The sequence below is a fragment of the Argiope bruennichi genome, chromosome X1 (genome assembly GCF_947563725.1).
Source record: "Argiope bruennichi chromosome X1, qqArgBrue1.1, whole genome shotgun sequence".
Classification (NCBI taxonomy): domain Eukaryota; kingdom Metazoa; phylum Arthropoda; class Arachnida; order Araneae; family Araneidae; genus Argiope; species Argiope bruennichi.
The window spans coordinates 135,762,820-135,787,938 of NC_079162.1; the positions used below are offsets into that span (position 1 = coordinate 135,762,820).

Here is a 25,119-nt window from a genome sequence, read left to right on the forward strand (position 1 = left end):
TTGTCAAAGGTCAACACATGTATTCCATCGGCACGTGGCCGGAAATCCTATGTTATATAAGACTAGTGATCATTTGCTTCGTTCCTTTTTGCTTTTTCTTACTTCTGCTTTTGTGTCGCGCGGTGGCGGATGGGTCTTGTTCGCGTCTGCTTGTAAATAAATTGTTTTTCCCTTGAATGGATATTAAAATTAATTTAAAAATATGAAATGTCTCCTCAATGCTTCAAACCTGCATTCTGCTTCAACCAAAAAAAATATTATATATATATATATATTTCCGCCGAAATTTTTTGTTTGCTTTTTTTTGAGAACGGAAAGTCATCAACATAATTGGCGAAAATACTTTTGCGTACTATGGGAAAAGGCAGCCTAATTAAACCCCATTTCCTGTTACTGCTATGATTTTAAGCTTTAATGGATCTCTTTTATTTAAAAAGATATATAGGGGGCTATCGCCCCCCCCCCCTTCTTCCTTAAACGTCAAATCGATTTTCGTTTGACGTTTCGAGAGCGAAGTATGAATTCTGTGTATTAATATTCAAAACGTAAAATATTGACCCATTTATATATTTCCAAAACAATTTATTTTAATTAAATAAGTATTTTACAGTGATTATTTTTTTCTCTCTTCTTGGATATCTTTTTGTTGAATTATGATTGAAGTATCGGACGTTATTGCTGTTATTACCGTAAAACTTTTTTTTGTATGTTTAGTTTTAAACATTATGAACACGGATTACTAAATTCTTCATGTGAATGAATGCTATAGACAACATGAAATGGACGTAGTTGATAGTATTTTCTTTTAATATTTTTTTAAAAATTTTGTTTAAAATTCCCCATACATTTAACAAAATGCTTTATAATTTAAAAATAATATTAAATACGAGAAATTAATTTGTTTGTTACATTGTAGGTATACATGCCTCTTGTAATTATTTTTTTAAGAGAAGGCATTTTTTTTATATGTATATGAAAGAAACTGTTTGCCACAAAAATTCACAAAATTCATTCATGCTCTTTTTTTTTTTTTTTTAATTTTTACCTCTAAAACATTATTCTTTTTATGAAGTAAAGAAAAAAAATTGTTGAGGAACAATTTTCGACTTTTTTCTCGATTTTATGGGTTAACCATTGAGCCAGTGTGCAATCTATTTTATTATTATATTTATGAGCTAAAAGCCAATGCAATTTTGATTTTATCGAAGAATATTTCTTATTTTGAGTCAGATTTCATTTTCTATCTATAAACGAGTTTTTTTTCTCCCCCTCTTAGTAAAATTATTCAGTTCCGATTGGCGTTTTGGTAAACAGTATGGATAGGGAAGATTCCTCTGACAAGAAACAAATCAGTTCATTTTTAAGCACTCTACCAATGTGCATATATTTTTGTACTGCATTTTTCGTGAGTAAATTTGACAAACAGTTCTGAGATATGACTGGTTGGCTAAAAGTCGGTCTAGATGAACATGTATCTTCTAGTATTGGTTAATATATCTGCAAAAAAAGGGAAGAATTTTACATAATTGAAGCCTATCTGAAATTCAGTAATTGAAATTAATGTTGTTGTTTTTTTTTCCTGAGAATTAAATTTTATTTTACATTGATTTTAGTTAAGAGTAAAACAATTTTTCAAATAAAGTTAAGAACATATTGTGCAATAATTAAAGAGATTTAAAATAAAGCAACATCATTCTGAAGATGCAAGAAACGTCTGAAAAATGTCAGGGAAATTCAAACAACATATCTGCTGGCCAGCCTGGATTTTTCTTTAGTGATTACACTGTTTTTATAAATTTTATGAAAAGTTTATTGTTACAACTAGAATATTTTTTATTCATTTCTTAATAAAACAATCTTTAGCCATTAAAATTAAGATTTAGTGATTGAAATTGAGGTTTTATGTCATTGAGATTAAATAGTACTCCAAACTTAGCAGACATTTCTCTAATTTAGCTTTTGTAACTAATCATATTTGTTTAATTTCAGATAAGAATTTTCAGATTCCTGAGGCCCCGAAGAATTCTGAGCATAAAACTAAAGATACAGCTAAAGCTTCATCAAAAAGTAATGGTATCTTATTTATCTTTTTTAAAATCAAATTAACATTTTTAGAACTATCCCATTCATAACAAAGAGAGAATTATTAATAATAGGTTGCTTTCTATATTAATTTTTCAATTATACATTGTTTGCTACTTGATATTAAGTTTGAAACTTTTCTTCAAAATTATAACCGGTGTTGATAATGATTTATTACTTTGCAAATTGGATTTTTCAGTATACTGCTTTACATTTTTACTAGATTTGTTTCATGTTTGTAAAAATTTTATAACCGATTTTTTTCATTAATATGCTGTTGATATAGAATTTTATACAATTTATGGTATTAATTACCAACCATATTAATTAAGTACCAACCACCTTTATTTTCATTGTCCAATAATCAGGCAACGTTGAAAGCTGAATCTGCTTTCTTTCCTTATGGCTGGTTACACACACTGCGGATTTTGATCACCGTCGCCGCCATAACAACTGTAGTGTATTGAATTATATTAGAGCTTACACATATGACGGAAAAATAAAGGCGCGGTCAATTTGTCGTTGGCGGATGCTGTGTAGACATCGGCTGCCACTGGCGCCAACGGTACTTGGATCGTCGCAGTCCGAGTACTGGCACACATAATCAAATGCAAGCTTGCACACACGGCGTTTTTTCAACGTGTAGAGTTGCTTTTTCACAGTGAGTTTTACTTTCCTGCTTGAAACACAATTTTTCTTTCAGCATCAATAGGTTTTCATCTATTATGAGCATGAATGAGTTAAATATCGATAATGAAATTTTAATTGCTTAATCCGAGAAAGGCCTGTTTTATGGATTTTTAAAGACACAAACGCAGCGGTTGGAATGAAATTTGTAATGACTTTGATTTATTGGAAGAAAAAGACTAAAACGATTTATGGGAAATCTACACTTTCCCATATGTGTACTTACGAGAAAAAAAGATGGAGTCTTAAAAAAGATCTTATTTTGAGATTCTAGAAATGACAGTAGTAAAACTCTCTAGTTCTAGAGAATTTTATTTACATTGCACTATTGTTTCTGGACTTAATTATCAATACTTTTTATATCCGAGCTAGCTATTATTAACGAACGTTTTTTGTAAAAATATAAACATTATTGGAAAATTAATAGCAATGTTACATTTTTCAAAAAAGTTTTATTATGCTTTTAACTTATTTCTAATAAATCAAAAATATTTTATAAGTAAATAAAAATAATTCGAAAAAAAACTTTTTTTTCTTGCAATACTTGTTTCAAATAAAAAAGCGGCTTATTTTACAGTTATCTGTAGTTAATATGACATTAAGAATATTTTTATACTGTAGATGTATGCCAGGAAACCATGCCTGCATTTGAAATAAAATATCTACATAGAATGTTTCTCATATTATTTGCTTTGAAGTCACCTCTTGTAATATTCTGTCCTTGAATATTTTTCAATCCTTTAATTTATCATGTATCCATCTCTATCCCTAACATAATTATGAAGAATAATACAGGCTTTAATAATATCATGCACTAACTGATAGAACATTAAAAGGACGTTGGAATATTCTCCATTTATTGCTAAATATTAAAATATGAAAAAAGCATTCTATCTTCTTTCTTGACAAATCGATAGTTGAATATTTTATTTTCGACTGTCAAATGTGTTCCAGCATATGGCCTTAGCAACTTTTTATGCAACCCAATTGCTGCATCACCAACAATGCCTGACAAGCACAAAATAAAACGATATTTATTGTTGGCAATGTCCATTAGCACAAATGAATGGTAATATTAATTATATAATTAATATATTAATATTAATTTCTAAGTGTGTGTTTGTGTGTGTGTGTGTAAATCGTATCCAAGTTCTGTTCATATTTGTATTTTTTTATGGAATTGCATCAATAAACAAAGGTACTTTCATAACTTCATAATAACAATGTACGAAAATAATTGTAAGTAAAACATTTATTTTGCACAATGCAATTTAATACTCTAATAGATTTCAAAAGTTACTGCCAGTATTTCTACAGGCTGAATGGAATTCCTCATTTTGGTATTTTTGTGCTGATATCTTTTAGCCGCCCATGTAATCCCCTAAAGGAAGTCTTCATTCTGAAATAGCTGAAGAATTTCAATGCCAATTTCTTTTGCCTCAAATCTTCAAATAATTTGTAAAAAGCTCCTAAATCATCTTTTTTCATTAATTGCATAAATCCAAATTAACCAAATTTTTTTCCCTTTTCCTCTTTATTCGACGACAAAATAACAATAAAGATGGAATCTGCACTCTATTAATTTCAAATTACACTTAAACAGTAAATAGTTTAAATAACACGGTTAAAGTAAATTCCAGTACTATTTAAGGGCTCCAATTCGCTTTTATTTTAATCTTAAGCCAATCTTTTTGCTAAGCCTAACTAATTTTCTGCTCATGTATTTAATTTCTATTATTTGCTATTATAGCGGTTGTATGGTACCTGGGTCCATAACCTGTTAACTTTTGATCAATTTATTAAGTGCAAATAGTATTTATAGGATATCAGGTACATAAAAATAATTACTTACTTAGAGCCATTATTAACAAGCTTGAAAATTCACTCTATAAACTACAAATTGACGTAAATTGTTTCCATATATTTATAATCTTCACACAATTTCTTATGAAAACAGAGTTTTAAAAGTTATAATGCCGTTTATGGTCATTAGTTTTAAAGTTTTAATATAATACATATTATAGGTAGACTCTTTATAACTTATTTCTTCTAACAAATTATATTTGTTTATTTTCAGTTCAAACTGGTGAGACTCAAAGGGCTCGAAAGAAATATGAACCTAAAGCTGACACTTGTAAAGCAACAAAAAAGGATTGTAAGCATTTTATATTTTACCTTTTTTACTTTTTTGTTTTCTAAGTGTGAAGAAAGTATTGTAATCATCAAAAAATTGGAGCTAGAGATTTGTTGCACCTGTTTCAAACCCCAGTGAGTTCGAAAAACGCACTTTTGGCATTATGTCTGTTTGTGAACATAATTCAAATATAGTTTAGATGAAATTTGTTATTTGCACTTGTGACCAAATTTATAGATTTCTATCCAATTTGGAATGAAATCCATTAAGAGGAACTCTGTCTCTCCGGTTGTATGAATAGAAGTTCACACAATAAGTACAGAACGGAGAGAGCTAACTGCGTAAAATTTGAAACACAGATTTAACATCTAAACTGTAGGTATATACTAAATTTGGAACCAAGTCTATCTAGGAGTTGCCTGCCTGTTGTTCTGTACTTTGATACGAGTTATTGTATGTAAACACAATAACTTGTAAACGCATTTGATAGAATATGAATATAAAGTAAAATAGGAAATGAAATCGAAGTAAAGGAAATTCTTTTTATTACCATGTATTTTGATAGTCGCTTAAATGTGAATGATAGTTTCTATCTTACAGAACTAGAATTTTACTTATCGGCTCATACATCTCTTACAAAATACAAGAAATTATTGAAAAATGAGAAATTTATTTTCTAATAAGTATTTTATTCGATTGTAACTATTTAATTTTACAATCATAATGACCAAATTATTTCTTTTTATAATTAATGCATAATGAACTCCATATTCTGTAACAAGAATAGGGTCGTTTATATTTATTTAAATTCATTGATTTAATTTATATACTCAATATTTCTTAAAATCCCTGATATCATAAAATTATCTGCCTTAAGTGTAATTATTATAATATATATAATAACAAATGGTATTGGAATATTTCAGGCATCAAAACATAACACATTTAGTATTTTTAGATGCAAAATATATCGCATTTATTTCCTACATATGCAAAAACAAAAATTTCAAATAATTTTAATGATTCACAAAGCATTAATTGCTATACCACTATTCTTGTACGTATAACAATACACAGATTTTGCTTGGTATTTAAATTAAAGGCAGGAGCTTATGAAATAAAATTTTAAAGCAATTAATTCCAGTTCACTTGAATATTGAAATGAAAAATTTCTCGAAAAATAAAATTTTGTAAAAATTTCTTTTGATTAGCAAAAACTATTTATAATGAAATAATTTACCCAAAATTTCGAAGGAAATTTATTTTTAGGTTAATAATAATGTTTAATAATAATAATTAGGTTTTTAATAACACTTACAAGGAATTCAAGAGATTATAAATAACTTTTTTATATATAAAATGTTTGCAGTCATTTTTATCTGTACTGAATTATATGAACAATCTGGTCTTGTTAAATAATTCAGTTTAAGCATATTAAAGCTTTATTTTTATATTTTTTAGAAAAAGAATTTTAAACTTTTAAGAAAGAATACAGAAATTACATATTACACAGTAATTACTCGTGTTAAAGACATCATATGGAATAATTACTCTCATAATTAAATAAATAATTATTCATATCAAAAACTGATATATATTTATATGTAAAGTGCACTACTTTTTTATTGCTTGTAAAATAAAGTAGTGTATCATTTTATATCTATTTATGAGTAGTAAACTATGATAAGAATAATATATATTGATAACAAAAAGAAAGAGTAAAGCACGAAAAGAATAAAAATCAGTTAATTTTTTTCTTTATATTGATAAGATATTAATTTTAACACTAAAATTAATATTTACTTTAAACTACAAAAATATATCCAATTTTATTTCTTCTGCTTGTACAACGAAATTTTCTATTTTCATGCGTACAGCGAAATGGCGATTCAGGTTCAGAGATTAATTAAACAAAACTTTGAATGCTCTTGGATATTTCTTAGCAGAAAAGAACTTCCAGAAATTTTTTCTGTAAATATTTTATCATACAAGAAGTAACAACACGATTTGCCATGTAAATTGAAGCTTTAAAAATATTTTTTAAGCATCAGAAAAAAAAAGTACCTTTAATGACTTCCAGTCAATATATAAACCCTACACATGCAAATATGGAAAAAGCCCGTTCAGAAAATGTCAAATATCTCCTTATGTATCTTCTCCTATATTTACCAAAAGTGTACTCTGGTTAATTTTTCCATGCAGGATCTATTCATGACTTTAAAAAAAATGTTATTGCTAAGGTTATATTAAAGTTCATAGAATTTTAAATAGGTAGACAATACTCTATAAAAATTTTATGCATGTAATCTGTTGGTATACATTACTAGCTTTAGAAAAGTAATTTTACTTTTCACATGCAGTGATTGAGAACAGAAAAAGTTTAGTATCTGCCCCCCCCCACACACACACATGCAGACAATTGTGCATAGCTAAAAACACATTTTTAAATAATTTTAAATAACATACAAACTAACTTATTATGGAAAAATTAATTTCCTCTTTTTTAATTGAAACTATCTAAAAATAAAGAAAATCTGTCCAAAGTATATGTTTCCATAGTTTCATCCTCCAGTGCATGTTTTCTTTAAATTTGGCAGCCTTTGCTTGATTAAATTGTCTGGCATGTGAAGCGTTAGCAGACTGACACCTATTCTTTTTTATTATTAAGAGTTTAGATAAATCTTATGGTTTGCAAGTTGGTAATTAAAAATGCACATTTTTGATAATATTCTCATGCAAATGTATGAACTTGATGGAAATGTTGGATAAAAGTATTGTTTTGCAAAATTGTACTTTTGTACTTTTTATTCCTTTAGATATTACTAACCATTAATATTAGATTAGCCATTTTGGCAACCAACTGGTTCATTGAGAATATTGATAGTATTTGCTTTCACTTAATATCAAAGCCATACTATTTTAATTGCTTTACACCTTATTCATTTATATTGACCATTTGAATAGAGTCTAGTGTCATGACATCATTGTAATATAAAAGAAATTGTTCCAATAATCCTTCGAACTTTCTTGATGTTGTACCTCCATTTCCTTATTTCTTATATAAGTTACACAAATATTAAACAGAATCCTTCTACCTTATCTTTCAACAATGTGAGAAAATCATGTTATTAAATATTTGATGGAATAATAAACACTGTTTCAGTTTAGAATGAAATTTATTATTGAAAATTAGGCAAGAAAGTTGAAATTGACAAAATTGGAATATTTTAGAATGGTGTGAAATTTGATGAATTAAAATGGTGGTGTTTCTGCAATACTTTTGAGGGTATCATGGAAAATACAAAATTTGAAATAATTTTTAATTAATTTTTTTATAAATTACCAAGGTTTGCATTCAAGATTTTAAGGGTCTCACAGTTCATATTCCTATTCTCCAAAGTATCTATGAACAAAGTTTAGTAGCTCTAAATCAAATGGCTTACCTGTAAACACCTACACAGACACACATTCATTATTATTTGCAGAGATATGCTAATGAATGGTAAAATTTTATGCTTTACTTGCTACTTCATTTATTACTTAATAAATTGGGTGCTGATATAAAATTAATTTTTCTTTGAATTTTAGATATATTTAGAAGCAATTTTAAATTGTATAGCTATATTAGCATTGCAAATATTAATCGGAAGTAGTTTGCTCTATTTTACTGTCGAAGTTATATTTTAGTTATACAAAAACTGTATTTTACTGTGCATGCGTAATTATGACTGGATTTACTTAACTTATTTTTCATCGATATCTGATTATGAAGCTGATATAACTCTGCAAATAGTGCAAGGCTTTTTTCCATTGACAAGAATCTAAAAGTGAAGCCTTTAAAAAATCTTCAGTATAATTTTATGCATTTCTACCTTATTTTTTTTTGTTTGTTTTTTGTATGAGTAGCGATTTTTTTTATTGTTTTTGACATAAATTTTATCAGTGCAAAAGCTAAATCAATATAATAAAAATCCTTGCATTTTAAAGTCTTAATGCCTAAAATCAGTGTTTAAATTGCATAAATTTAATAGATGAGAAGCTTTTATTCTTATATGCATAACTTCATCACAGCTCCTTTGTAAATAAATAAAACTAAATAATTAATTCAAGTATATATCCTAAATTATTAGCGAAATTTTTATTGCATTTAATTATTAAGAATGATTAATATGCTAATTACTTTTAAAAAAATAAGTAGAAATGGAAATAAAATAATAACTTTCTAATTTTACGTTTTTGAATTTTTAGTTTGAAGCTTTGAATTTTCAGTTTTTAGCTTTGTTTTGTTCATTTTATACATTCTTGTCTTCCCTGTTTTGTTTGTTTGTTTTTTTAGGCAATAAAGACGATTTCGTATTAGACAGCTCATTGCTTAAATTGATAAAATCGGGTAATAATTCACATATTTTATTTAGAGGTGGGATTTGTTTTTTATTTGAATTAATGTTGTCTTTTTTCATGGCCTTTTTTCAGAATTCTTATGGTATATGCTTTGGGAAGTTACAATTTATGCCGTCTGAATTAATTTGAAACTTTAATTCAAAGAAAATTAATATTTCTTAACAGAAATTATTTCACAAACACAGATCCTGTTATCAATCTTGTGCTTTTATTTTTACTAATGTATTCAAGATATCCAACCTTGCTCCTTCTGTGATCATTCATTAAAGAGAACATTTTGAATTTTATGCTTTACAAAGCAGTGATCTCTACAGTTTTTCATGCGCTGTTGAAGGTTTTAGGTAGAAATTGTGGCTCTTATTTAATTTACATTCATCAAACATTTTGCAATCATTAAAAATATTTTCTGATAGATTTCATAGGTATTCTACTGAATATTATTCTGTTTGAGAATAAGTAGGAAAAGTAAACTGACAAGCCTGCTAAATTTTTCTTTGATTTTTTTTTTTAAATGTACTAGTCTGTGACTTAAAGAAATAAAGAAAAATTGAAGATTAATTAGCAAACCCAATAGAGTTTGGAAATTCAAAACAGCAAAATATTAAACCTATTACAGAAAATTCGCCTCCTTTAAATGACCAGAAAAATCTCAGTTTTGATCCATCTGCAAGTTGGGTACACAAGACTTGTATTGAAAGTTAATTTAGAGATCAAATGCTTATACATCTACATTGTAATTGTATAATGGTTACAGTTTATTCTAATTAAATACCTTTGTTTTAATGTTTTTGCCAATTCCATACAAAAGTCTGTTACACTAGTTATGTTGTCAGGAAAAAAAGTTTTATCCATGCTATTTGAACTAACATCTGAAATTTCACCTTTTTTTTTTTTTTTTTTTTTTTTTTTTTTTACCATTCACTTTATCTTGATTATTTTAACCCATTAACCAGTGACTCTCCAATGCTGGTCTTACATCAGAAGATCTTAAATCAGATCTCTAAAACAATGATTCTTGAATGTAGAAAGATGTTTTTGTGTCCCAGCCATTAGTGACAGAAATTTTTGGCATGACTTTCTAAGTTCCAGTCAGTTAAAAGGTTAAGCAATTTGGTATGTAAAGTTTTAAATGTCCAGGATTCCTATAACATTTAATTTCTAAGAAAACATTAGAAAATTATATGTGATTATTTGATTTCATAAACTTGCATAAAGAATCTAAGATATGCTATAAAACTCATAACAAATCAAACCATTCATATTATATAGAAAAGATGCTCATAAACTGATACTGATACAAGGTACTAATAAACTGATACTGTATTTATATTGACACAAGGTATTGATTAAGAAAATTTCTTCATTTTTCAAAATATTGACTGTATTTTTACTTAAAATATTAATTCCGTCTAGAAGTTTATATGGTAATTATTTCTTGAATGATTTCTTTCCTTATTGTTATACTTTTCCTATTTTAGAAATCAGTTTCTTTTACTCCGGATTCTTTGTAACATCTGTTGTATTTGCTCATGATCGATTCAATTTAAAGTAGTTTAGAATTTTTATTTCTACCTTTGGAAGATGTAATGGCAAAATAAAGAGTGAAAAACCAGAAAATATATAAATAGATTTGATATCTTTATTCTTATAATGATTTTAGGCAAAATAGTATGTCTCAAATTCATTAATGTTTTATTAAATATTATTCTAATATGTTTCACAAATAAAACATTTTAGTAATAACATTTGTGGAATTTTTTAGCTAAAAAAGCATATCTGGAAAAAGTGAAGAACTCTGGAAAAAGTATTGAGGAAATGGTGGAAGGTAATATCTCCTTAAATATGTTTAATGCAATACTTTTTGCATGTAAACATTTTATTAATATAATATCTATTAATTTAAAAAATATTAGCCAGACATCTGTTGGAAAATATGCCGTGAATGAAAAATATAATTTTACTTTGAAAATGAAATTTTTGTACAATGTGCATATGTGATATCCATTTATAAAAGATTAAATTGAGTAAAAAAAGTTATAAAAGTTCAATGAATCTCTTAATGGTTCAAATATACACTTGGTATAATATGTTGACTTGTTTCCTTCATTATATGATAATGATTAAATATTGCTTGTTCTATCCCAAATTATACATGCAGCTTAAAAATGGGCATTAAATTGATAACTAATTAATGCAATATCCACAGATCCGGAATTTAATCCATCTGGCAAATTGAGATGTATATAAAATTTAACCTTTTGGAAATCAGTTTTAAGATCTTGTTCTTTTTATTTTCTATACAAATGAAGAGAATAAGTACTAAATAAGACGAATTTTTTCCCAGAATGATTTTTAAACCAGACACTAGGTTATTGGGAGTATGTCTTGTTGCCAGAGTGTATATAGAAGACACAAAAATGTTCATCTTTCAAATATTTGTTACATAATTATACTTCTTGTACTAAAACAGTGTTTTATTTTATATAGCTTTGTTAAATCCACCTGATTCATTTGATGATTCTTCTTCAGGTGAGCTGATATTATTTCACTTTATTTTGTTAAACTAATTTTTTATAAAATATGAGCATCATGTATTTTAAGCCAAGAATCATTCACTTTAAGTTAAGAAACTGGCTAAATTACCTATTTTGTTGATTACAGGATTGACAATTAATGAATTTGCCTTTTATGTACTTCAGTCAAATCACCATGATCAAACGAAATATGATTGATCGGAACAGGGGCATCGTGACAATCCGTTTGTATCTTCTCCAAGCCAATGGATAACATGAAATATTCGATCTTAAAAAAAATTATGAAATTTTTGTTGATTCTGAAATGCAGAAAACTCAGAAACATCTGATTGTATTAGGTGATAAGAAACTATCCTAACTTCTCAACAAAATGCGCAACTTGACGATGTAGCAGATATCAGATGAATTTTTGAAAATGTGGCTGTGGATGCAACGACTACCGACTTATTAAATAAACGGAGCATTTTAACTATAAGCAGTGATGTTTTGTCCAAACTATCAGCAATGGCTGACAAAAATATAGGAATTAAATCTCAATTCACTTTACATAGCTTGCAATATCATCTGGTAACAACGTCACCCAAAACTTATAGAAACAAACTTGGGCTGCAGGCAGCAGAAATGATCAGACATAAGAGATTCCAGTCTACAAAGATGCAAATTGATTTCAAGCAACTAACCCAGTAACTGTTATTTTCACCAACGCTTTGGTGAGAGTGCTTACTATTGTACACCCGCATACAAATATCAGGCTTCGAAATAGAAAATCTAAATCCCTGACATTCGAATGCTACCAAAAGTCAAGAAGTCACTCATTCGTCCCAATATTCGCCAAAACGATCAGCAGCCATTATTTTTTTAATTGACACTGAATCAGAAATATCAATTATTTCACCATCGCAATCTGAAAAAAAAAGAGCTGTATCTAAACTTGAATTGTTTGCAACTAACGGTACAATAACCAAAATGCGTGGTCAAAAAGTGTTGGAACTTGCATAGTATCGTGTATGTGTGAACGTGCATATTGTTTTGAATTCCGTGTTCTTTCGTTTTGTTAATCGATGAAGAAACAATCAACAGGCCTCAGTAACAAACAACGGCATTTATTAACACGGATATACAGACAACAAATATACAGCCGGGACGAACACACGTAATACACAGTAGCACTTTACAACAAACAGTGGCCCAGAAGTAGTAATCGGTAGTAATAACAACCATAGCATACAGAGCGGCCAGACAGAATTCAGCTGGAGGAGGAAATCTTCGTAGCTACTCTCTACGGTAACTCCTGCAATTCTCCACTGTCTTCTCGCTTTAGCTGCATTCAGCTGCCGACTCACTATTACACTACTGGCTACACATCACACGACTCGATGCTGCTTCTACAATAAACTCCTGGACTCGACACACAGCTCAATTCAGAAATTGCTTGAGCTCCACTCAACACTTGCGCATTGATGAACTAATCCAACTAAGTCGCCGTTGAGTTACTATGCTACTCTAAACCTCTCGACGACTCTTTCTATCACTGACTTCTGTTTAGATTGTCGGCCTTTTATAGTTTCCGGAGCCTGGCAGAGAAGGTTCTGGAACAATCGAGCATATCTCGGTTTCTCTTGGTTTTATCGCCATAATTCCGGAAGATTCCAGTATTATCTAGTTTGTCGCCAACCGCTGAGATCACTGATTCGGAATCCAACAGAATTAATTGTAAAATGATCTTTCCAGTGATTGAACTAGCCGTGCTGGGAAGCAACATTAGAGATTTGTAACAATACTATTGTGTAACTATGAATTTGTATGCACCTTGCTTAAAATTTTTGCTCATGTTGCATTAAGGAATATTCTAAATATATATCTTGAATTGAAATATGGTAGTTTATTAATTCTTTCAAATTATTTGGTTTCTGTTAATTATATGTAAATTGATTTCATTCTCTGTGGGAGAATAACTATGTAAAATTTTGTCAGTTACAGAAAACAGTGATCAGATAATGAATTCCGATGAAGATCCAGGAGAGGAAGACCCTGGTAATTGAAATTTTCTGTTTTCTGTATATTTCAATAGCTGTTTTAAGCTTAAAACCTGGAAATTGATCTGTGAAATATGTTGTATATTTTTAGATGAATACCAAATATCTTGTTAGAAGTAAATCCTAGATATATATTGTCACATAGAAATAAGATAATGGTTTTATAAATATTTTTTATTTTAAATAATTAAGTTAAGGAAAGTAAAAGTTAAAAAAACCATAGAAGCTGAGTAGTGGTAATAATCAATAAATATGAACTTTTTAATATGCTAAGGAATATTTGAACAACAAGATTTTCCTACCACAAAGTGAGATTCTTTTAGAGTGTATTTGTTTATTTACTTCTTACCGATGACAATATTGTTGCATTTTGTTTAACTTCAAATTTTCATCTTCTCATTCATGCATAAAGAATTAGTAATTCAGAACTGGATTTTTAAATTTCTTATTACTTTATAAACCCATTAAATTTACTATAACTAGTTTCTTTGAAAATAAAAGACATATGAAGAAATATTAGGCCATGCAGTTTATGGCATTTTTTTTTAATGGCAGGAAAAAATATATTATCTTTAAATGCATCTTTTAACAGATTTATTTTTACTTTATTGATCATTTGACTACAAAAGACTTCATTCAGAAACTTACTTTCATTCATCAGAGAAGAGAAAGATATCACAAACATACATCAGCTTCAATAAATTACTAGATAAAATCGCATATAGTTATTCTTTAAAAAAAATCTTCTTTCATAAAAATGTGGACATATATGTAGACAGCGGGAATGTTCTAGAAATCTTTAACTAACTCATATTACAAAACATCTTTGATTAATCTTTGCAAAAAGCGAAGAATAACTAAAACAATTTTATATTGTGTTAAATCCTGTGTCCCATTTAGGGATTGCAATATCGGACCAAAAGTTCAATACCGGTATTCGGTATTTTTTTTAGATATTAATACCGGGATACCGGTTTTATTAGAAATTTTTAAAAAAGAAAGACGACACAGGCGTTTCTTTGTTTTATTTGCCAGTTTTATTAGAGAGTGTAAATATCAGTAAAAATAATTTGTAACCTAAATTATAACAATATATAAAGAATCACAAAAAAGTAAAGGAACATTTTCTTTATTTAAATCACAAAAAAGTGTTAATATAACTAATAAGTCTGTGGAAACGCAATTTTGTGCAAAAATTACCAGCTATCGAAAACGCTCTTTCGGCATCTACGCTAGTTGGTGGTACTGTTAGCAATGAGCGATATACTTTTTCCAAGAATTGTCCAAGATTCGAAGAATTTTCCAAGATTTAAATTGGTTAGTCTCCTTTTTTTTCTTTTTTTTTTAATCATTATAATTATGTAAATACAGTAACTCATTTTCTATTTCGGTATGCCTTTCTTCTGTGCGAGTTTTCAATGTAATATATAATTCTTCAGCTTGTGATGTGTGCTGTTCTTTCAGTGACTGCAACATGAAATTTATTGTTGAATTAGCTGTTAATAAATTAGAATCTCTCCGACATAATGCCTCAACAGCCAGTTTTATTGGAAGTAGAGCTGATACAGTTCTGGATATTAAGTCGAATTCACTATCTGAAAAATAAAGTTGTAGGTTTAAGTCGATTGTTGCATTTCGGATTTCTCAGTTTCAAAAATCGTTCCATCATTAGGAGTAAACTGTTTCAACGTGTTTTAGAATCTAATATTAACATATATTCTGTTTTATTTTCAGTTAGTATATATTTTTGTAGTATGGCATTTTTTTTGTAGAGGAACGTTTAAATTTCTTAACAATTTTTCGAACTTCATAATTTATAGGAAGCAATTTCTGATGAGTTAATATTTCATCCTCATTAGCAATATCGTCTTCACAGTTACATTGTCATTATCTTCATTGTCAATATCACTCTCACTCTCTTCAAAGTCGGAGTCCGAAGTTTCTATATCCACAGTATTTGGAATCTTCTGTTATTTATTTTTCTGGTATAATACATCTATTACTCCTAATTGAATTCCATGAGCATAGCACAATTGCTGATTTGCACCAATCAATTACCAACTTTTTTCATAACTGTTGCTCCATTAGTTGTTATGGATACAATATCTTCTTTCAGGGATAATAATCCATGTTTCACTATTTTAGACTTAAGCACTTCCACACATTTTTCTGCTGGCATACTTCCCGAGACATGTGCAAGTCCTGTATTCCATTTTTTTTTTCTGAATGAATATTTATATTTAAATAGCCTCTATTTCTTACACTTCTCCATTCATCAAATGTAAGACTAAATTTTTCACCGTTTACTTTTAATTGTAATAGCTCGTGTTTCAAAGAATTGCGAACACAATTACTGAATTTTATAACAGTTCTTCTTATAGTGTTTATTGATGTTGGTAGATTTTTAAAATCTCTGGCGGATAGTGATTTTCTTAATTCAGTAGAAGTGCGAAACACTCGAAATAGCAAACCATCTAATGCTGTCATTTTACTTATAGTTTCATCCAAATTATCTTTTCTTTTTTCAAAATAATCTAAAATCTCTGATGGCTTCGCCTTAGAAACTGCGCTTAAATTTGTATCTTCATCACAATTAGATTGTTTCCTCTTTAACAAATTTGTATCATGTTTCGTTTTTAAATGTGTATGGAGTCCGCTTGTACTTCCTCCGTTCACTTTAATAACTCTTGAAAATTTTTTACATTGTGCCATCATATTCTTTTCATCATATAAATAATGAAACCAAACCGAAGTATTATCAACTGATTTTTTATGTTCTTTAAAGTTATTCATTAGTATGGGTTATTATTTATGAATATATATATAATAAATCTGAAAAAATATTTTGATCCCTAAAGTATGATATGCAAATACAATGTGAATGACAAACTCACCAATTTAAAAAATATCGAAATATTACGCCCTTTCTTCACAACTACAACCTTGTTTTCACAGACACGAATATCAGACTACGAATCCTGAGCGTGTGCAGTATTGCTCGGAACTGTAATAGGATAGTTTTGACCCTCCTTCTTGGATGATTCACATATACTATTCGTCTACATTTCGACGATTCCATCTCATTAAAAGGAGTGAGACGCGGAACGATAAGCGCATATCCGATATTCACCTTTGACCTTGGATTTCCCTATTGGATACTTTTTAGATCAATTTTTTTTTTTTTTTTTTTTTTTTTTTTTCCTCACATGTATGTAAGTGTTATCACGTGAACATGTAGTGGAGACAATTTCAAGGATTTCTAGTAAATACCTAAAACCGGTATTTAAACTTGTGAATACCGGTAGTACAAAATTGTAAAAATGGTTCAAAATACCGGTATTCAGTATCCCGGTACACCGGTATTACAATCCCTAGATGCATTGTTGTTAAAGGCAATGATTTAGCTAATTGCACTAGAAGTACGGCGTTTTTTCAAATATTCTCACTTGTTCTGTTTGAAACAAAATTTATCTTCATAGCTTTATGTTCATTTATTATGCGATAGGCAGATCCTCAACAAACTTCATGCAGGTAAAAATAGATTACAAACTTCATTAATTTTTACTTAAATTAATTTCATTAATTTTACATTGACTCCAAATTGTTTTTGTCTATTTTACTGGGAAAAACCTTTTGCTTGGTGAGCAATGTTCAGTTGGTACTATCTGCTGCCTTTTGTTCCCATCCATATTTTTTTTGTTTAGTATCCTATTATTTTTATGTTTGAGAATGTGTTTGGTTTAAAGTTTTGTTACTGGGCAATTATGGAAAGTGTACCAAATGTCCTCGACACAGTTCAAAATCAGATATAAAATCAATAATTTAATTAATATATGAGAATGCAGTTTGCACTGAAGTTTTTTTTGCAGTATAAAGTTGTTTCTCTTCTGATAAAATTGTTTGGCTCCTAATTTTGCTCATTGTTACATAATACTTAATAAATACTTGACAATACCATCATCCTATAAACTTGCGATTTCAACCTTTTACTAAAGACACTTTTTTTATTTTTTCATTAAATAAACACAACATCTTTTTTTTTTTTTTTTAATTTAAACAATATTGCCATACAGTAAAAAATAATACAATGTTGACATTCAAAGAATAAACTATGAATAGTAAAAATAAATAATAATAATTATAATTAATTATGACAACTTCAGTACTTAACAGTAACCACCTTGAGTTGCTAACAACTCAACATGCTTTACAATCTTAATTTGATATACTTTTTGTAAAAAATTTAGTTTGCCAAATAAAGCTATTAATGTTGCAATTATTCATGAAAACTAAAGTTAGTAAAATGTCTATAAGTTCAGTCTTTTTAGGTATTTTCACAATTCGACTACTCTGTATTACAGTTAGTTCTGAAGCAGGATCAACTGATTTATTCTCAAAAGAATTATATTCTTTATTTTCGAGTTTTCCAATTGAACAGGAGTAGCCTGTTAATTCACTAGGTGGTACTTCCAAAGGAAATATTCGTTGAATGGATCTTAGTAATATTTAATGGGCTGTTTTGACTTTCACAACCCATTTGTTATTATCTTTTCCTTACTTTTTCAATATATATGATCGCTGTGATCCAATGTCCAATACGGTGAGCACTTCTAATTCTTTACATTCCGAAATTAATTTAATTCTCAAAATTGGTAAAAAAACATTTGGTAAACAATCCTCCATGTTAGTCATAGCAACATTTGAATTTTCATTAAAAGAATTTTCTGCTACATTTTTTTGCCCATTTGGAGGCTCTGAACTTATATTTAATTTATTGCATATTAAAACGTGATGTTTACTACCATATATGATACAGTGTAAATTTATTCTACATGATTTAATATGATGCCCCAGTTTTGAACATGCATAACAGCAACCTTTTTCTTTAAATATTTTTTTTTCTATCAGATATATTCATTTTTTGAGCAGAATAAAAAGCTGAAATTAAAAGTTTACCATTGCAAAATACACATTTTCTTAAATTTACTGCTGAAGTACTTAAGCTGACGCAGTAGTAATTCTATCGTTAGAATATTTTCTCATTGGTTTAGCTGTAAAATTATTAACTTTTGAATCATCATTTTTTAATAAACCAAATCCTGATACTGCAAGATTAATTCGTTCTTCATTTTCAACCTCACATTTAAGAAAATTTATCATACTATTTAACCGAGCTTTTGAATCATCAACTGAAGTAAAAGTTGAATTTCAAAGCCAAGCTTTTAAAAATTCTTCATTGAAGCATGATTCAACTAATGGAAATAATATATAGGAACACTTATCTGTAGTGATTCTTAACGTTTCAAGTGTCCGTAAATGAGCTTCTAGCTTGTCATATAAATAAGAAAAATATTTTTAGTCTGATTTGTTGAGATAATTAATTGTAGTAACTCTCTGACATATACCTCAACAAAAATATCTTCACAACCGAATCTTCATTTTAAACATTCTACTGCTTTCAAATAATTTTCTTTTAATGGCGGAAAGTTTTCTATTACTTCTCTTGCTCTAGAACCTTTAACAGTAGCTTGTATTAAATATTCATATTTATCCTCATTAGATATCTGATAATTGTCATGTATTTTCTGAAATTGGTTCCAAAATGGAAACCAATCTTTAATACCGTCGCCAAATTTTCGGAATTCTAATTTTGGTAATTTAAACTTTCTTGTATATTTATTTTCCGAACATGAATCATTATTTTCATTTTCTAATGAAGACGAATTCAAAATTGACATACTTTTTACTTGAATATCAATAAATTTCACATCATAATTTCCGGCAACTTATAATTCAGCATCCAAATCTGCTGAGTCACCATCTAATTAAAGCACCATTATCTGTTCATTCAGATTCTTTAACTCGGAATTCTTCTCCTCAATTACAGACAACTGCACTTGAATTTCATGTTTACTTGGGTTTTCAGTCTCCAAAAGAACTTGTAAATTTGAAACTGCTCTAGTAAAGGCAGCTCTAACAGCCTTCTTATACTTTGTTAATATCCCAAATTCCGTAATGCGAAAGTAAATAAACGTCAATCTTTCTTACTCAAAACAACGTCCTGTCGCAGACGCCAAAAAATATTACATAATGCTTAATAAATACTTCATAATACCATCATCCCGTAAACTAAATCGTTGTTTTAAGCTAGATTAAAATAAATCAAAATAACCGCAATATAATTTTGTGATTTCAACCTTTTACTAACGATACTTTTTTCATTTTTGGATTAAAAAAAACAGCATCATTTTTTAATTCAAACAATGTTGCCATACAGTAAAAAATAATACAGTGTTGCCATTCAAAGAATAAACTATGAATAATAAAAATAAATAACAATTATAATTAATTATGACAACTTCAATTGAATTAAAGAGAGGAACAGTGAGAGAAATGGTTGGAAGAAATCAGTGAGTATATCTCGAAAGGCGACACCAAAGGAAAATTTTGAATTTTCCTCTTAAATGATTGTACGCATGCTAAAGTGCTTATTTACTTGAGAATATGTATTTGTGTTACTATATAAGATAGAATTACTTGTACAATAATTGTCGTGAACTCTGATATATTTTTCTGCTGCTTTATTTACGTAAGAGGTTTGCAGGATCTCGGATTATACAAGAATTGCACAAATATAGCATGCCATTTAGTTTTTTCCATACTCTATGTTATTGGTGTACAGATTGAATTAGATTATTGTTAAGACACATGCATTGAGATTTGATCATGGATTGTGCAAGATATAATAAATATTTAATAATTTCTTTTAGTGAAATAATTTTATCTCTGCATTGAGTTATCATAATATTTTTAAATTGCAACATAATCTTTGTGAAGATTCATAACTAATTTATTTTTCATTTGTTAAAACATGCATACACATAGTGTGAGGAGAGTTTTAACATAAGCTATACTTTTCTATATTGTTGAATAGATTCTAAATTTAATTTGTTAAAGACTTTAGGTGCACTTAGTATCAATAACACAGTTACATCTGTGTACTTTCAAATTTAGCCAATTTCATCCTTAAAAATATTTATTTGCCAGTAAAGTATCTAAAGATTAATTAATATCTTTAGGTAAGAAAATCATTGAAGACGATACTGGGGAACCTCTTGGAGAAGGTACTGCAATTTCCTTAGATGATACTTTGTTATAATTATATGCTGGTAATTCAAACACCATCTGCATTATATATTTATATCATAAAAAATGGCTATGCGCTCTTTGTTTTACATTTTTGTTTTATTTCAGTTTGTTTTAAAGTGTGTCAACATAATATACCTTCTGTAGTATGTTGTTTTCAAGCTGTTCATTTTGTCTATTCTAAATCTGTTTTTATCTTCTATATTTGAACATTTTATTTGATTGTAACTATAAAATCTAACAAGTTTCAGAATATGAAATGAAAATGAGGTTTATGATTTTGATATTTGTTTCTATTTAATGCATGTAATTCATCTTAAAAGTAATTGTTTTAAAGTTGTCTCTCTTTATAGTGTATGATTCGTTACCTTACAGAACTTATGATAGCTTCTAAAGCTATTAGTTCATTAAATGCAGGCCAATGATTAATTGGAAAGCTTGTCATATTTATTGCAACTAACGATTAAAGGGCAAAAATTTCATGTTAGTCTCTTGGCTATATTTACTGATGACATTCGGTTAAGATATAAAGTTTGCCAATGGCATACAATTGTGTCAAAAAAACTCACCAGTGGAGCACAAGTACCCTTTTAAATTCTAAAACATTTTATAAATTTAATTTGAATCATTTGTTATGATTTGTTTGTTATGATCTTTGTTATGATTTTTTGTTTCATATCATTTGTTATGATCATTTTATTCAATAACACATAAATTATGTAACATATGAAAAATCCTTTTCAGTAGCTTTGAATCATGAGATTTCCAAAATCAGTTGTTTAAAAAAGGGAGAGCTGCAATCTAATGTGAAAAATACAGGCATTTAGAATATTTTTTTAATTGTGTAATTTCCCTTTTGTATTCTTGTATACTTCAAAGAAAAAAAATCCAGATTAAAAGTATTGATTAAAAATTCCTACTCATGAATCTAGAATTTTAATTTGTGAAAAGTTCAAAGAATTTAGGTTGTGATTTATTTGCAATTTTTCACATTTACTTTAAATATTTTAATAAGATATACTTTTCTTACTTTTTACGATAATTTAATTCCAATTTTGTCAGTTACAGAAAACAGTGATCTGATAATGAATTCCGATGAAGATCCAGGAGAGGAAGACCCTGGTAATTGAAATTTTCTGTTTTCTGTATATTTCAATAGCTGTTTTAAGCTTAAAATCCTGAAATTGATCTGTGAAATATGTTGTATATTTTTAGATGAATACCAAATATCTTGTTAGAAGTAAATCCTAGATATATATTGTCACATAGAAATAAGATAATGGTTTTATAAATATTTTTTATTTTAAATAATTAAGTTAAGGAAAGTAAAAGTTAAAAAAACCATAGAAGCTGAGTAGTGGTAATAATCAATAAATATGAACTTTTTAATATGCTAAGGAATATTTGAACAACAAGATTTTCCTACCACAAAGTGAGATTCTTTTAGAGTGTATTTGTTTATTTACTTCTTACCGATGACAATATTGTTGCATTTTGTTTAACTTCAAATTTTCATCTTCTCATTCATGCATAAAGAATTAGTAATTCAGAACTGGATTTTTAAATTTCTTATTACTTTATAAACCCATTAAATTTACTATAACTAGTTTCTTTGAAAATAAAAGACATATGAAGAAATATTAGGCCATGCAGTTTATGGCATTTTTTTTTAATGGCAGGAAAAAATATATTATCTTTAAATGCATCTTTTAACAGATTTATTTTTACTTTATTGATCATTTGACTACAAAAGACTTCATTCAGAAACTTACTTTCATTCATCAGAGAAGAGAAAGATATCACAAACATACATCAGCTTCAATAAATTACTAGATAAAATCGCATATAGTTATTCTTTAAAAAAAATCTTCTTTCATAAAAATGTGGACATATATGTAGACAGCGGGAATGTTCTAGAAATCTTTAACTAACTCATATTACAAAACATCTTTGATTAATCTTTGCAAAAAGCGAAGAATAACTAAAACAATTTTATATTGTGTTAAATCCTGTGTCCCATTTAGGGATTGCAATATCGGACCAAAAGTTCAATACCGGTATTCGGTATTTTTTTTAGATATTAATACCGGGATACCGGTTTTATTAGAAATTTTTAAAAAAGAAAGACGACACAGGCGTTTCTTTGTTTTATTTGCCAGTTTTATTAGAGAGTGTAAATATCAGTAAAAATAATTTGTAACCTAAATTATAACAATATATAAAGAATCACAAAAAAGTAAAGGAACATTTTCTTTATTTAAATCACAAAAAAGTGTTAATATAACTAATAAGTCTGTGGAAACGCAATTTTGTGCAAAAATTACCAGCTATCGAAAACGCTCTTTCGGCATCTACGCTAGTTGGTGGTACTGTTAGCAATGAGCGATATACTTTTTCCAAGAATTGTCCAAGATTCGAAGAATTTTCCAAGATTTAAATTGGTTAGTCTCCTTTTTTTTCTTTTTTTTTTTTAATCATTATAATTATGTAAATACAGTAACACATTTTCTATTTCGGTATGCCTTTCTTCTGTGCGAGTTTTCAATGTAATATATAATTCTTCAGCTTGTGATGTGTGCTGTTCTTTCAGTGACTGCAACATGAAATTTATTGTTGAATTAGCTGTTAATAAATTAGAATCTCTCCGACATAATGCCTCAACAGCCAGTTTTATTGGAAGTAGAGCTGATACAGTTCTGGATATTAAGTCGAATTCACTATCTGAAAAATAAAGTTGTAAGTTTAAGTCGATTGTTGCATTTCGGATTTCTCAGTTTCAAAAATCGTTCCATCATTAGGAGTAAACTGTTTCAACGTGTTTTAGAATCTAATATTAACATATATTCTGTTTTATTTTCAGTTAGTATATATTTTTGTAGTATGGCATTTTTTTGTAGAGGAACGTTTAAATTTCTTAACAATTTTTCGAACTTCATAATTTATAGGAAGCAATTTCTGATGAGTTAATATTTCAACCTCATTAGCAATATCGTCTTCACAGTTACATTGTCATTATCTTCATTGTCAATATCACTCTCACTCTCTTCAAAGTCGGAGTCCGAAGTTTCTATATCCACAGTATTTGGATTCTTCTGTTATTTATTTTTCTGGTATAATACATCTATTACTCCTAATTGAATTCCATGAGCATAGCACAATTGCTGATTTGCACCAATCAATTTTCCAACTTTTTTCATAACTGTTGCTCCATTAGTTGTTATGGATACAATATCTTCTTTCAGGGATAATAATCCATGTTTCACTATTTTAGACTTAAGCACTTCCACACATTTTTCTGCTGGCATACTTCCCGAGACATGTGCAAGTCCTGTATTCCATTTTTTTTTTTTTTCTGAATGAATATTTATATTTAAATAGCCTCTATTTCTTACACTTCTCCATTCATCAAATGTAAGACTAAATTTTTCACCGTTTACTTTTAATTGTAATAGCTCGTGTTTCAAAGAATTGCGAACACAATTACTGAATTTTATAACAGTTCTTCTTATAGTGTTTATTGATGTTGGTAGATTTTTAAAATCTCTGGCGGATAGTGATTTTCTTAATTCAGTAGAAGTGCGAAACGCTCGAAATAGCAAACCATCTAATGCTGTCATTTTACTTATAGTTTCATCCAAATTATCTTTTCTTTTTTCAAAATAATCTAAAATCTCTGATGGCTTCGCCTTAGAAACTGCGCTTAAATTTGTATCTTCATCACAATTAGATTGTTTCCTCTTTAACAAATTTGTATCATGTTTCGTTTTTAAATGTGTATGGAGTCCGCTGGTACTTCCTCCGTTCACTTTAATAACTCTTGAAAAATTTTTACATTGTGCCATCATATTCTTTTCATCATATAAATAATGAAACCAAACCGAAGTATTATCAACTGATTTTTTATGTTCTTTAAAGTTATTCATTAGTATGGGTTATTATTTATGAATATATATATAATAAATCTGAAAAAATATTTTGATCCCTAAAGTATGATATGCAAATACAATGTGAATGACAAACTCACCAATTTAAAAAATATCGAAATATTACGCCCTTTCTTCACAACTACAACCTTGTTTTCACAGACACGAATATCAGA

General features: G+C 28.3%; 1 protein-coding gene across 9 annotated transcripts in view; it reads left to right on the plus strand.

The window, feature by feature from the left end:
- The window catches only part of LOC129959082 (striatin-3-like), a 173,061-nt gene that overhangs the window by 44,781 nt on the left and 103,161 nt on the right, over window positions 1-25,119 (plus strand). For 7 of the 9 annotated variants that reach the window (XM_056071887.1, XM_056071888.1, XM_056071885.1 and 4 more), the window contains 7 exons: window positions 1,990-2,067; window positions 4,847-4,924; window positions 11,067-11,129; window positions 11,792-11,833; window positions 13,813-13,872; window positions 20,954-20,998; window positions 22,083-22,142. In XM_056071887.1, the coding sequence (XP_055927862.1) occupies window positions 1,990-2,067; window positions 4,847-4,924; window positions 11,067-11,129; window positions 11,792-11,833; window positions 13,813-13,872; window positions 20,954-20,998; window positions 22,083-22,142 (426 nt within the window). The remainder of the gene's footprint in view (window positions 1-1,989; window positions 2,068-4,846; window positions 4,925-11,066; window positions 11,130-11,791; window positions 11,834-13,812; window positions 13,873-20,953; window positions 20,999-22,082; window positions 22,143-25,119) is intronic. The other 2 variants (XM_056071886.1, XM_056071884.1) reach the window with 2 other exon arrangements.